The sequence below is a fragment of the Heliangelus exortis genome, chromosome 15 (assembly GCF_036169615.1).
Source record: "Heliangelus exortis chromosome 15, bHelExo1.hap1, whole genome shotgun sequence".
Classification (NCBI taxonomy): domain Eukaryota; kingdom Metazoa; phylum Chordata; class Aves; order Apodiformes; family Trochilidae; genus Heliangelus; species Heliangelus exortis.
The window spans coordinates 16,790,189-16,805,739 of record NC_092436.1 but is presented as its reverse complement, the minus strand read 5'-3'; the positions used below and the strand labels follow the sequence as shown (position 1 = coordinate 16,805,739).

The 15,551-nt window shown below is 52.1% G+C and overlaps 1 protein-coding gene across 2 annotated transcripts in view; it reads right to left on the bottom strand.

Moving 5' to 3' along the window:
- Positions 1-2,252: 2,252 nt before the first annotated feature.
- The window catches only part of SIL1 (SIL1 nucleotide exchange factor), an 80,441-nt gene continuing 67,142 nt past the window's right edge, over positions 2,253-15,551 (bottom strand). For both annotated transcript variants that reach the window (XM_071758738.1, XM_071758739.1), the window contains 3 exons: positions 6,057-6,153; positions 3,879-4,043; positions 2,253-2,701 (listed from right to left, as the gene is read on the bottom strand). In XM_071758738.1, the coding sequence (XP_071614839.1) occupies positions 2,351-2,701; positions 3,879-4,043; positions 6,057-6,153 (613 nt within the window). In that variant the 3' untranslated portion in view covers positions 2,253-2,350. The remainder of the gene's footprint in view (positions 2,702-3,878; positions 4,044-6,056; positions 6,154-15,551) is intronic.

Here is a 15,551-nt window from a genome sequence, read left to right as displayed (position 1 = left end):
AAAGAATTGCAATAATTACTGATGGGTGTAATTAAGCTCTGGGGAAGGGCTGGTGCTGGGGAGAGGAGCCTCTCAGCCCCTTCTCCTTCACTGTTCAACAGGAAACAAAACCACTGGCCTCTGGGGACAGAGGGGACCATGGTGGCTTTGGGCAGGGAGGGGCTGCAGCACCCAGCTGCCCATGAGAGTGGGCATGGGTCAAGCAGGGCACAGCTGCTCCCAAAACACACTGAAATAGTGAGCAGGAAGGGCTTGGGGTTCTTTTGCACATCTGTGGGATGGCAGCACCCTGTGAGGCTGTGCCTGAGCCCGGGAGCCCCCCTGCCCACCTTGGGAGCAAGGACCTGGCTGCACAAGGATGCTCAGGAAGATGAACCTGTATTATCTTCTGAAGTGTATTAGTGAAACCACATTAAATCCCCAGGAGATCATCTTACTCCAAATTTAAAGTGCTCTTAATTCAATTCAGTGGTGAATCAAGCCCACGTTGAATTTATGCTGCTTTAATTGCCTGCGGAGGCTTCGTGCCGAGGTTTAACGCCGTTTAAGGAACAACTTTTCCATGCAGCTCTCTCCTGCCACCTCACCCAGCTCAGAGACCAGCCCTGGGCAGGGGTGGCCTTGGGGGAAAGGATGGGCACCCCCAACGCTCTCAGGGGTGCAAGGGGCAATAATGCTGCTGTTTGTCCAGGCATGTGGGTAATGCTGGCCCAGAATACTGCTTAATGCCTTATCCCCACCGTGGAGGTGGGGAGGATGAGGAGATCCTGGTTTCTCCAAAATCAAGGATGAAATGCTGTATCCCACCTCCTCTCCCCTGGTCACAGAGATGCACAGTGCAGCGAGCCCTGCCCAGGGTATCCATATGCCCTGGCACTGAGACTGGAGCCCCTTGGGAAAGGAGGATGTGGGATTTGGACATGGCTGCTGGATACAGAGGTCACTGACCATCAGTGGCACCTGAGGACCTCAGAGCCTTTGCCACCACAAGTGTCCCCATGGAACTGCCAAAAATGGTGTAGTCCAAGGACACCTGCAGCACCTGCACCCAACCAGACGCTGCTCAAAAACTGCATTTTTAAGACTTGCAGAGTTAGGGAGCATGGGTTGGACTGGAGGGGGTGAAGAGGGAGGGTTGGTCAGCCCTTAACGGGGTGTTAAACCTTCCCTGGATTGCTCAATCCATCTGTGACATGGAGAGGAGGCCAGGCAAGGCAGATGAAACCTATGCCCCATGTCCCCACAGCATCACCCCGGGCATCCAGGTTTTGTGCCCCTTCCCAAGCTCACCCTGGCCATTAGCACCAGAGGTTTAGTTTTGGCTTTTAACCTACAAAGCCTGGCAGGACTGGCTGGGAAATGCATTTCAGAAAGAGAAAAAAGTAAAAAACCAACCAACCAACCAAAGCCCAAACCAAAACAAAAAAAACCCCAAAAAACCATAATTATTAATCCCAGCAAATCAGCCTGAATCAAAACCCAGAAAGAGAAGGGAAAATGAAAACCAATATTCATAATTAGCCCCACTACTCTAACAGTGACAACTGCCACACTATAAGCAGTTGACAGAAATATTTTAGCACCCAGAAGGGCTTTGTACAGCAAAGTGTTCCATCACAGCTTGGCCCCTGTGCTGTCAGCAGCAGTTCCATGGTGGTACCACCAGGGCTTCCGTGGGTGTTTGACCCCCAGCACATTGGGACTGACCTCCAAGCAAGAGGGGCTGCAGGAGGCTTGGAGGTGGTCATGGACACACCAACTCCTTCAGGGGACAGTCCTGCTCTGAGCAAAGGCTGGAGCTGAGTCCTCCACAGACCCTCTCCAACCAAGTGTTTTAGGAAACCATACTCAGTCTTCCACATACGAGCATGACACAAGCCACAGGCAAATGGCACTGCCCGGGTGCCAAGGTGCATGACACAGATCAAGGAGAAGATCCCAGACACAGCAGGGCCATCACCAGGGCAGATCAGAGCTGCAGGAACCGCTGCTTCCCTCGTGCTGCAGAGGTGCCCCCCAAGGACAGTCCCACACCCCTCAGCCCTGCCCAGCCCCACAGCCCCTGCAGATGGGCTGACAGCACTCATAAGGTACCACAGTTGGAGGCCACATAAGCTGAGGCTCTAGCTCATTCCCCCTCAGGTACCTACCTTTCTCCAGCAGCACCCCATGCACAAGATGACATGTCCCCAGCACGTGTGTTTAGCTAACGAAGCTGGTGGCACACTCGCCCAGTGGTGGGAGCTCATTTAGTCCAGCAATTTATTCAAAGGGGCATTTACATTGGTGCCATCAACACTCACGCTGCTGCCCTGAGCTAGCTGGAAATGAACTCCATCTACAGCTGTTTTCATCTTAATTCCTGAATGATGGTATTCACTGAGCCAAGGAGTTCCTTGAAATAACCATCTCTGTCTCCTTCCCGCTGCTCCTCCGCCGCCAGCTCCTCGTACTCGCTGCGCAGGATGCTGAGGGTGGTGCTGAGGGCCTGGTCCTCCCGGTACCGCTCCTTGCAGAAGGTCATCAGCACACCAACCATCTTGAGGACCTTCTCCCGAGTGTCATGCTCCGGCATGGCCAGCAGGTTGGAAACAACCACACACCAGTCCTGCTCCACCACCGCAGGGACGAGCTTCACTTGCTGGTACTGCTGGATTTTCTCTTCTGTTTGATCTCCGTGCTGTGAGTTCTCAAGGAGCATCTGCAGGAAGTGGTGGAACATGGATTAATATCCCTGCCAGACAGTAACAGCTCCCAGGAGGTGACACCTGGCTGGAGAATAAGAGGCACATCCCATAACATGAGGCGACTGATATTGGAAGGTGATTTTCAACAGAAAACTAAGATGAGGTTGTGACCTGGCTCCCCGTTGCCTGTGCCTGAAGTTGGCCACAGGGGTTGGTTGTCCACCCTGGAAAACTCTGGGTGCCTGGGAGGCTCAGCATCACACAGGCCTGAAAGGGGCCTCAGGAGGTAGGAAGTTCAGCAGAAGACCTGTGAAGTCTCCGGGTTTGTGCTGCTGGACAAGCTCCTTCAGCACCTCAACTGCTTGGCTTCATCCTGCTCTGCAGAAGAGATGGGGATCTCAGAGGTCTCCTCCAGGCCCATTAAGGGACAGGGGGCCCAGTGTGCCCAGAAGCCACCAGGAGAAACAATGGGACAACCCCCTCCCTGGGGCCATGGGCGTCCACAGGGGCACCCTTAGCTTTTTCTCTGCCCTGTCCCTTGCTGTGGCAATGGGCTCCAGCCATCCACTGATTTACAGGACACGGTGGGGACGAGGAAGGGCAACACCGAGGAGCCCCCAGAGACTGCACCTGGTGAGATTTCAGACCCTCTGCAAGAATCTTCACCTTGACAAAGTCTCCTGGATCACAGCCGTTTGAAACGGGGGGGTTCTGCGGCGCCTGAAACCCAAGGACCCTGGCAGCAAACTGGCTGCAAACTGAGTGAAAGTGGATTTAATTTCCATTCTTTGGAGTCGGAGCAACACACAGACTAAACAGGAAGCAAGGGGCAAGGCCAGACAGGGTTTAACCTGACATTTACAGCAGCACGCAGAGGGAGCGGAAAATAAAACACCCGGCCCGCTGCCTCGGGTCCCTGCTCCTGTCCTGGCTGGTTTGTTATTCAAACACTCTCAGGTGGAAACAGCAATGGTGGGTTAGTGAAATATAAAGTTTTATGCTTGTTCTGGTCTCTCCTGGGCACTTGTCTCCTGTAGCACCTGCTCAACGCATCCCACCAGCACAGACCAGCACCGATGCTGGATGGGCCCCTCCTCACCCTCATCCTCAGGGGTGACCAATGGGCCCTTCACCCCATCAGGGGGGTGATGGCCTGGCCAGGTCCTGTCCTTCCCCCTCCTGGCTCCTCACCTTCTCCATGATGAGGTCGTAGAGCAGCGTCACCACACGGACATGGAGGGTGTCCATCCCCTTCTGCCTGAAGAGGCTCCTGAGGACCTGGAGGCCACCCAGCTTGAGGAACTGCTGCTGGGCGTAGGGGAAGTGCCTCAGCATGGAGGAGAGAGCAAAGAGAGCCTGGTGGGGAGAGAGGTCCATCAGCATGGTGGCCACGGACACCACTTTCCTTCATAGCATCCCACAGGGACAAGAGAAATGCTCCAACCCACCTGGCTGCAGCTCCTCAGCTCCATATGAATCCACAAGGAGTTCCCCAACATCTGCACTCAAACCTGTCCTCACTGAGGGGCATCTCTCAGAGCCCCCTTTACTCTTGACACTGCAAGGCTACCTGAACTATGGGTGACTACCACCCAAATGTCAACCTGTGCTGTCACCATGTTCACTACAACAGTAACCCAGAGTGTGGCCAGCACCTGAAGGGACCCATTGCTGTCACTTCCCTCTCAGTTCCCACCCACCAGTACAGAGCCCACCCAGGGATGGGGCAAAGCAGGCTCTAGCACCCCTCAGCTGAGCCCGATCTCCTCAAGATTATTTGGACACCTGAGGAACATCTCCCTTGCAGCCACATGGCTGGAAGCCAAGACCACACTTGTTCCACAGGACAGGACCCCCAAAACAGGGTCTGTCATGGAGCAGCATCACACAGGGCCAGCAAGAGCCACCAGCATGCCCTGCACTTGCCTCCTGGGCCTCCAGCAGCCCAGGGTGACCACCCAGGAGGCAATTAAGGGCCAAGGAGTGGATTTTACACTTGTCTGCTTTTGATGACCGTGTCTGGCAGAGGGGACAGGCTGAGGCTGCCCCGGGCAGGATTCTGCCCCAGCAGGGACCGGGACATTGCCACGGGCACTGCCAGCCAGCGAGGTGGAGCACAGCCTCAGCTCTCCTGGGACAGATCTGAGCTGACAGCTGAGCTTCCCCCATTCCAGTTTGTTTCTGTTTTCCACCTTCCGAATCAGAGGATGTTTCTGTCTCCTTTTCTAACTATAGGACAGGGTGGTCGGGGGGGCGGTGTGCAGGAAGAAAAGAGCTTTTGGCCTTTCCTGAGTGGGAAGGGGCTGGGGCACCGACCTGTCCTGGGGATCCTGGTCAGAAGGAGACCATAGAGAGCATGGGAACTGGAAATTACAAGTGTCTGAACTCCTGGGAAAGGGGATTCAACCCTTGGAGGTTCTCTTAAGACTGGGTGTAAATGCTGACAACACTGAGCTCATCCCTCTCACTGCTCTCCAGCAGCTGCCAGCAGGACACAGTCAGGCTCACTGGAAAGAACCCATACCCACCACCCAGGGCTTCAGGCCATGCTGGTGAGGGCCTCTGCATGCCTGGCTGTCCCTTCCCACCCCTAAACCAAGTTCTGGATCAAGCCACAGGCTCTCCAAGGAGGAATTCAGAGCACAGTGCATCTCTCTGGCTAGGACCTCCTCCCACCCGTGCTGAAAGCAAAGGGGTTCCCCAGCCTCTCACCCACTGGAGTGGACTGTGGTCTTACTATGGTCTTACTGGGGACTGAAGGGGAACGTGCTTGTGGAGCCTGTTCACACCCCAGGTCCAACCAGGATGAAGGAAAGTGCTGGGAGTCCCCGGGCCCCACAGGAGGCCATGGTGCTGACTGCTGGGGCTGGGTTTTTGGGAGCCACTAAGTGATCTGATGGCCCTTTTGCAGAGGTGGCATCTCACGCTAGAGCCAGGGTAATGAGATCTCATGCTCCAGGGAGTACAGCGAGGTGGGAAGAGGAGGAGGAGGAGGAGGAGGAGGAAGGAAGCCCTCACCCCGACGGACAGCGCTGCACATTTGTCCGGGGGGCTCTCGGCGCTGCTTGGTTTGCTCCAAAGCCACTGCCAGAGGCAGGACAAGGGGCTGGCTCCAGCAATTAGCTGCTTCCAAACGTCAGCTCCCATCTTTGTTAGCCTCTGATGGGTACGCCTGCCCGGGGACCCTGTCCCCTGCAGGCTGGCAGAGCTGCCCTGCCTGACCCTGCCAAGTCCCACTGGAGTGGGACAGCACCCTGAGCCCCCCCAGCACAGAGAGCAGTGTCCTGCACTCCCACCACCATGGGAGCTCTCCCATGGAGGTTCAGCACCACACAGCTTTGCCCAGAGGTGTGTCCCCAACTTGCTTACCTTCTTCTTGACAGTCAGGGGTTGCTCAGTGGCCAGAATCACCAGGAGCTTCTGCAGTGCACCACCCTCTATTGCTTCTATCTGCACTTTGGGGTTGCTGTAGGGACAACATCAAAGGAGGGTCAGAGTGGATGGACCCCGAAGCAGACACCCCCAGCCTGATCCCAGAGCAAAGCCCCCCCAGGTCCCACCAGGGGGTGGGTACAGAGCAGCTGTGAAGCCCTGGGGGTCACCCCAAACACTGCACATGGGTGATGCAACCTGAAGCCATGGCAGCAGGGCTGGGGATGGGCACGTTGGGTCATCCACACAGTCCCACTGTGTAGCCATGACCTTCCCACCACCCCCTGGCAAGCAGCATTTCCCTCACAGCCTTTAACCCTCTCGCTATGCATCATATCCTTACAATAGTCCTTTAATTTTGGCTCTCACTGTCCCCCTCTGGCCTGCTCCTCACTCCCTGTTAAGGTGCTGATTTATTTTTAATTGCTCCTGTGCTACAGCTCCCCTGGAGGAAGGTCCTGTTTGGCCTAGAGCTTCTGAATCCCACATTACACCTGGTCTCACCTCCCACACACCTCCTGCATTCAGTGCTTTTTGCTCCAAGGACTATAAGTGGTTAAACCCATTCCTCTGTCTGCAAAAACAGGGCTAAAACATCAGGTCTGGATGTCACCAGCTGCCCCAGATGCAAGCAGAAGAGGACGAGCTTTGGCTGTCTGGATGCCCCTGGGTGCCTGCAGGGACACCTCAGCCACACGGGCACTTTGCAAACTCTCTTCTAATACATCTTTGGAGGTGGTGAGGAGGTTAAATGCTCCAGGCTCCCTCTTTGGCGGGGGTTTGCAGTGAGAGCACAATGTCCTGGCTGTCTACATCCCTGACCCCGGGTCTGTGGTGCTCTGAGCAATCGCTGCAGCTCTGAAGCCTCTGCTCACCTTTGAAGCACCAATTGCACTGCAGCCAGACAAAGGTCACACCTCCCTGCTGCAGCAAAACACCCACAGCTCTCACTGCCCCCAGAAAGCTGCTGGAGCAGCCAGTGCCAAGCATCACCCAAGAAATGAGAGAGACAGAAGCAGACAGGGTCATGAAAGAACAAAAACCAGAAGACAAATGGATTTGGGTGGGGAGCAGCTTTGAATTCCACCCATCGTGCCCAGAAACAGCCAAACACAAAGCTCAACTGTGGCTGGGTAATGTCTCCAACCCTCCCCTGCTCAAGCTAGACTTTGCTTCTTGCACCCGCAGGAGTCAAACAGGGCTCAGAGATGGCAGATGTGGTGTGCAGGTCACTCACTGCAATTACCAGGCTGACCTCAAGGCAGAAAAGCAGAGGGGTGTTGAAAGCCACCTTTGATCTCTCTGTCTTCACTTGTCTGCTGCAGCAGGACCCCTTCCAGGGAGGGGGACAGCTGTGACCTGCCCCAGACAGGGAAGAGAGGAGAAAGAAATAACCTAGAGGCTTCAGGAGGAGATTTTCACAGTGTGATCCACCACTTGTGCCTGCAGACCCAGCATGCCTGGGAGCAAACCAGCCCCTGCTAGTGCCTTGAGTCCAGGTGGGACCCAATGCATGTACCAAGATGTCTTTATTCTCCATCCTCACCATGTCAACAGGCAGAGCAGAGCTGCTCCTCCTGCAGCAACAAGATGCTATTTTCCACCTCAACCTGTTGGGAAATGACCCCTATGGCCAGCCCCTTCTTCTGACAGAGCAGTGATGACATCTCTGATGGTTTGGCTCTGATTCTGGAGCATGAGGCAGGGGGTCAACACATGTGAAGAACACCAACCCCAAAGCCTTCAGCTGCCCCCTCCTTCAGCAGACCTCCCTCCTGCCATGCCAGGCTCTGCTGCAAACCAGGCAGGAGGGGGAAGGGAAGAGTTGTTGTTTTCCAGCTGTTTTTCCAGTGATGACTGGAAAGTCTCTGCCTTTGTGTACAGCTGGGTTGGGCTTTTCCTGGGGAAGGCACGGTGTGTGGGTTCAGCTCAGCCTGGCACACCAGCACTCAGGCTGCCAGGCAGGTTTTCAATACTGGGGCTCCAAGAATGGTACAAACAAAAGCCAAAGAAACCACAGCTGCATTTTCAGAGCCCAAGGAAGAGCTGGCAATCAGAAAATACATAATTTGATCCAAAAACTCAACCCAACATCACATGCAAGTTACACCAGGCAAGGGAAACCAAAAGAAAGGGCAGAAGAAGTTTCCAGGCTGGCACTTCTCTGAGTCTGCACCGTGCTACACCACTTAGCTCCATTCAAGGAAAATATTAGGTTTGGGATATCCAAGTTCTTTCATCACATCCATCTAAAATAAATAATAAAAACCTCTTAGAGCAAGGGACGATGCAACTGAACAAATTGGTATGCCTTTTAGTGCTTGGCTGGCCACCTGGAGGATTTGATCTAATTAAAATCTCTGAACCATGGAGTTTTTGCCAAGGAGCACCTCTAGAGGTTAGCAAACCCTCCTGGATGCTGGGTGTGCTGCTTGCTGCTCAGTATTTCTGTTGTTTAATGTCTCTACCATTGATAGCCCAGGCTTCACACTAACCAAAAAAAGAAAAAAAAAAGCTCATTTGAGGCTTTGGAAAACTCAGCACAGATCTGTACAAATTACACTGTCAAGCTCAGGGAACAAAATAAATACAATGAGATGGCCTGTGGAGTGCTCACATGGGAAATTCAACCTGTGCTAATCTGCTAATGGGGAAGGAAATGGTGGCTCCAGCAAGGAAATCCACTGAAATGAAATTCTGAGGCTTGGGAGAGGGACAGCCTAGGACAAAGAGCATTCCCTGACACTGCAGTGAAGGCAGAGATGTGGATGTGCTCAACAGATGAGCCCAACCTGGGTGAGGAACAGCCACAAGGTGACAGGGACTCAGCAGAGGCACCGTGCTCAGGTTGCAGCAGCTTCCCAAGAGAGATCCCTGGGTGCTAAACACAGCCTGGCAGGAGCCTCCCTGACTGCAGAGCCACACTGCATTCCCTCACCTCGGAGCTCCTGGTGCCTCCCAGCCATGGGGCCCATGTCCATCACAGCCACTTACCTCTCATTCTGTTCCCAAAGAGCAGCAAAGCTGGTACAGGCTGATGGTGGTTGAGTTACAACTTCCCACAAGAGGTGAGGAATTATTCCAGGCAAGGCTTGTTTGCCAAAACACCACCAGCCTCAACGGCTCCCCTCACAGAGAGGGGAGAAAAGTAACAAAACCAAGGTCTGGTGTGCTGCAGTCAGTGATATCCCAGTAAACCTGAAATGAAGTGGTGCCCTAGGGATGGGTCTTAGCTGAGAGGTGAAGGCAGATGTGGGACCCTAGGTCAGGAAGCTCCTTTTCTCCTCTTTTTTCCTTTTCTTTCTTCTATTAAAGCTCTTTGTGGAAGCAGCAAGACCTTAGGATGGGGATGATCACCCAGAGGACCCACCAACAGGATGGAGGCTTCCTGGAGGAGATGGGGTCTCGAGCTGGGATCAGAAAGCTCTCCCCAGGTGCTGTGGCTTGCAATCCCCTGCACCTCCTGCTTGTGGGATGGCTTGTGGGATGGCTCCCATTCCTCTCTGGATGTTGTTTTAGGCATTCTTAGGAGCAGCATCACCACAGGGGACACATCTGCTGCTCCTTAAGATCCAGCTCAGGCTTCTCTGCCATTCTCACTGGCAAAGTCTTTACATGGAAGCAGCTGAAGAAGGGATTTTTTAAGAGTAGTATCCATTAAAGGATATTCATACCCTGTTCCTCCTGGGATGACCCCAAGCACACTTGCACAAATTCAGGAGAAACTTCTCCAAGTTTTTCCAGCTGGCACATGCAAAGGGAGTGGGCAGAGTGAGAAGCAGCAACAGGGCCCTGAGGCAACAGCAGCTCCTGAGCTAGATGGGAACTTGCAATACGGCAGCAAAATTAGATTTAAATTAAAGAAAAAAAACGAAAGCCAAGTGGTGCGGAGGGACCTGGGGACTCAGAAGCACAGAACAGGGCAGGCAGGCATATGCCCTTGTCTCTACTGCTCTGGCAAGGACACACATATAATATTTATTTCTTGGCTTGCTTGTTGTAAAAACTACATGAGATGCTAGGAAAAAAAAGGGGTCAGAGCCTTACTCTAAGCATCCTAATGAAGCCTGGCAGAGAAAGCCCAAAAAGAGGTGCAAATGTGGGTGCCTGGCAGGACCAGGGTGCTAAGCACCATGTTTCTCTTGTCCCACTAAAGTGATGGCCACACACATGGCTCTGGTGGCCACAGAGCTGGGCCAGGGGAGGCTGGGGAGCTGGTGCTTTGATGAAAGCCCTGGTGTGAGAGTAGAAAGGCATGATAATCACCAGGCTAGACAGGAATTAATGGGTCTCTCCTCTCATCAGAACCAGCAGGCTGCAATGCTGCCTTGGAAATCAAAGCCAGGGATCACAGTCTGAAAGTCTGAGAAAAAGGCAAAAAAAATTACTGTAGGCTATTCAGCTTGTGCTATAACCTAAGCATCAGAAACAGGTCACCATGCAGCATGGCTCACACCTTGCCCTCCTGTCCCCCTCCCCAGTTTTCACTGGTTTTTTTCTACTCCAAAATGTGTTAAGGAAGAAAAGGAGAGTGCATCAACATTTTGCTCACAGTGGTGGAGCGGCCCAGGACTGATGTGTCCTCAAAATGGCATTACAGCTCCAGGCCTTGGTGGCTTCTGGAGCCACCCAAACCATCACACCTGGGAAAGAATCTGAAAGCTGATGGAAAAAGAAATTTCTGTGCAGCCTGGAAAGCAGAAGCAATACAAGCAGGGTCGCCTGTGAAAAGACCGAGTATTTTTTCAGACACCTCTGTATTTGGAGGATTTCTGGCAGCCCTTGTAAGTATATTCACACTAACATCACCTGACAAGTAATAGACAGAGAGATAAAGCTGATCATTATGATGTCAGCATTTACAGGTTTGACTGGGATTCAGTAATTCCAGCCCAAAGTAGAGCTGTAAATATGAGCCTCTGAATGAGGGCAGAAAAAAGAGGGAGGATGAGGATGAGCAGCTCGTTAATACTTGCACTATTGAATTTTAGATGGCAGGTTTAAGAAAAAGAAAAGAAAAAAGAAAAAGCATTAAACCAGTCCAAGAGAGACAGGAGGAGAATACCCATTCCTATGGCTACATCTCCTTCCTAACTCTGTTCTTCAGAGGAGGGTAACTGGGACAACTGAAGGCCAACAATCCTGCAGCCCCCACCCCCAGCTCTGCCGCAGGATGCTGGTGAACACTGAGCTGAACCTCTTACAAAAATACATATTTAACACACAGGCTTTCCATTACTGCACAGTCCCACACTATGGGAAAGGACGTTTGCAAGCACAATGGGAGACGTCCACAGGAATAATAAAATAACCCCAAGCCCAACAAGGCTGCTTGCAATTATTCAGGGTTAGAAGGAGGGATGAAGCACGGACACCCCCAGAGCCCCCACTGGGGTCTGCATGCAGCAGAACTGGCCTAGAAAACCTCTTCTCTGAGCACCAGCTCAAACCTGAGTTTATCACAGACAAAGGCCTTCAGAGCTGGGACTTAAGGAGATTAAAAACCACCCAGAAAAATGGAGCCCTAAGTAGTTGTGCCGATCAAAATACAGCCAAGAAGAAAGCAGGGGTGAGGGAGGGGGAAACCTGACAAAAGGAAACCAGGTTTCAATAGGCAACACAATACAACAATTTCGTATGGAAGATGTGAAGCATTAAAGAGGCGTTAGATGTTCAAAAGGACAGAATATAGGAGAGACATTAAAAAAAAAACAAATACCATAACCCAGAGAAGATAAAAATCTCCACTTCAATGCAATGCTGCCTTCTCACTTTCTCCCAAGCCAGGCGCTCACCGTGGCAGTGGGGGAGCAGCAGCAGCCCTGGGAGAGCAACTTGTCTCAACGTGGCATAAAGGGTTGCACGGATGCCAGTGTGGTTTTTAATGAGCAATTAGGTTATTGAGCATTTGTTGCTAAGAGGAGAAGAGAACAGCAGAGGAGAAGCTGGAGCTGAGGATGCCATTCTGTGATTTTTGATGGGATGATGCAATACTTTCACCAAGGGAGCATGAGTCACCCCAGAGAAGGAGAAATAGGATGGAAAACTGCCTGGGAAAAGCTGGGGGAACCCTGACTGGGCACTGACCATCTCCATGCATCCCAGGCACCAGCAAGAAATAAGTGAGCTTCTTGTGAGCTCTACAACACCTCTGCTGAAAGCAGGAGGCTGTAATATCCCATTACAGCCCAGCCCCGTGCTCCCTGGGGACACGGTGACATCGGGTTCAAGCAGGGAAAACTCTGCTCTCAGGTATTCCAGGGAGGTGGGAATCACCCAGCATGAGCTTCTGGCCCTCTGCAGTCGCAGTGGGTTGGAGCTGGAAGAGCAGTGGAGATACTTCTGGAGGCATGGCCAGGGTCAAGAACCAGGAGGAGGCCCCAGGGGAGGAGACCCAGCTTGCCTGAGCCCACACTTTGGACCAGGATCTAAAAAAAAATCAGATGAGCTTCAGTGCTATAATGTAGCAGAACAGATGGATAACTAGATTTATACGAAAAGCTGGAAAAGTACTTAAATAAAAATACAGAACAGGTAATTTGCCACAGCAGGACACCTGGCAGGGGTGCAGAAAGCACCTACAACTGGGACCCAGCACCCCAGCCACCAGGGTCCTCGTTTGAGTCACCCAAACCAAGGAGTTTGCCACAGCCATCATGAGTGGTCCAGAGAGAAGTGATGTGAACAGGAAGACTGAGTCGAGTTGCAGTGAAACTTCTCCAATTCCTCACCTCTGGGTGGAGAAGAGTAGAAGAGTGAGTACCAACCCTGGACAACAAAATCTTAGGTGCCACAATCAACCATGCCAAACTGTTCTGCTGAATCCCTGTCAAAAAACCCCACCTAACCCATGAGAATTTTATGTCTGTAAAAAAAAGGTGCCACAAAACCAGATGGGAGGTGACACACAGTCCCAAAGTGAGACCAGGCTGGACTGCTGCTGTCCCAGCATGTGTGAGGCTCCTGAGGACATCTCAGAGCTCCTCTCTTCTTCTGATTCTTGACTTCATGGTTCTGAGCTTTATTTTGGTGCCAGAACATGGCCCTCATATACAGGAACATCATTGCTGATGGCCAGTAACCCCCTGGTTAGCTTTGGAGGGGTTGGACACCCAAAGCTCCCACCAACATCAGGGCAAGTAGGGGGGTGCAGCTCTCAAGAGCCTCAGATACCAGCTCAGCTTCCACAAGTTTAATCTAAGCCTCACAAACCATTTTCTGATGAAAAAAAATTTTTTTGATCCTAAGGGCTATGGCCATCACCCTGTCAGCATGGAGGCAGAGGAGGGAAAGGTATGAAAGAGCCCTGCCAAGGTTATCCCATCTTCTCCCTTCTCCTGACAGTGAGGGATGGGTCCCTGCAGTCCTCTCAGGAGGCACTGTCAGCCTGCTGTGATTTAAGGGTTGGACTGGGTGCCTCATCCTCCACCAGCAACCATCAAGGTAACTGCCTGAGCTCTTTTCCAGCACGTGCTGAATGACTGATCCTTCCAGGGAGGTATGAGACAAGTGCTCCACAGTGCATGGAGAAGGACATCACAGGAATTCCAACCCCCTGGCCGCTCCATCACCCAAAATTATGCTTTATTTTGAAGAATAAATCAACATTCAATCTATTTGTGCCATGCTTACAAAATACTCACCAAGTTTTTCTGAAAGCCTGTTATTTTACCATAAGGTCAGATGTATATTGGTGCCTAAGGATGGGGTCTGTTTCATCAGAGGCTGATTAATATAAAATTGAGCAATTCTCTCCAAGTGCAAGCAGAGCTCATTCATTTCCATGCCACTCTAGCCACAGCCTGCAAAAATGGGGTTGATTTCCTTTCAAAAATCACAACGTGGCAAGGAACAAGAACAATATTGCAGAATTAATACCATGTCCTTGAGCTCATCCAGTGTTTTTCATCACAAAGGCTTCAAAGCACCCCCTGATTTATAGACAAGGAAACTGAAGAGCTCCTGGGAGCACTGGCAGCCACAGCAAAGATGCTGGGCTCCTGCTTTCCTGCTCCTCCTCTCTTCATACTCCTTTTTTCTGCACTTCTCCAGCCTCCCAGATCCAAAATGGAACCAACCTAGGATGGGGGCAGAGGCAGGAAGACCCAAGGTCCTACCAAGGCCTTTGTTGCTGCTGCAGGACCCGTGAATGAGACCCCTCTGCAGCAGCAGCTTGCATCAGGGCAGCCTGGCATGGAAAAATCCCCACCAGCTCTGCCCCATCAGCCTGAGCACCACTCACAGCATGCAAAGTTACTCAAATCTTCCAACAAAGCCAATTCACATACCTCAGGTAACATGAAAACACTGCAAAAAGCTGTCTGGAAGAATGGGAAGAAGAAAGCCCTAGTGCTATCCACCAGGTTCCTAACACTCTGGCTCATGTCCTCCAGAGAATCACAGAACTGTCACAGTTGGAGAAGACCTCTGAGATCAACCTGTCCAACTGCCAACACTCCCCCCAAATAAAATATATGTATCAACATCTGTATCACCCACTAGAGCGTGGCCTAAAGTGCCTCATCTACACAGTTTTTAAACACCTCCAGGGATGCTGACTCCACCACCTCCCTGGGCAGCCTGTTCCAGCACCTGACTGCTCTCTCAGTAAAGAAATCCTTCTTAATATCAAGCCTAAACCTTCCCTGGTGCAACTTCAGGCCATCTCCTCTGGTCTTACCATTGCTCACTTGAGAGAAGAGGCCAGCACCAACCTCCCTACAATCTCCTCTCAAGGAGTGTACAGAGCAAGAAGATCTCCCCTCAGCCTCCTTCTCCAAACTAAACATTTCCAATTCCCCCAGTAGCAATTCCCTCCAGCATTCCCAGTTCCCTCCAGCACCAGTGAGTGCCTAAAGCATCACACTAATAATATTGAGACCTTAAAAGGTGGCCTGAGGCTAAAACCTTTTGCTGATATTTGCTTTATTTGTTCGCTTGCTTATCTGAGCTGGTTTTTCTTTAAGACAAGCATTAATAATATTGAAAAAAAAATAACAGCAAGCCTTTGCCTGGCGTGTCCCTGTTGGGAATGCCAGCGGAGCACAGGCACTCTGCAGCTCCTCCACGAGACACAAAGTGAAGTGTGAGAACAGGCACTTCACTTCTCTCCCTCCCAGCAGCAGCTCCACGTTGCTCTCTCCTATTTTAACCCTGCCATCTGTTCCCCAGCTCTCGGTTCCTCCCGTCACCCAGGAGGGAGGCAGCATGGATCCAGCAAGAAAATCTTTCCAGCAGCTCCCCCCGTGCCCCTGAGCACCCCCGGGTGGGAGGGATTGCACCCCCTGATGGGAGGGATTGCTCTCCAACAAGCCCTTGGCTGATGAGCCTCAATATCCCCCCTGCCTCTCCCAGCTCCTCCAAAGGGAAGGGAAGATGCAGGATCACGGGGAGCATCACTCCCACTGCAATGTCATGGTTTAAACTCCAGCT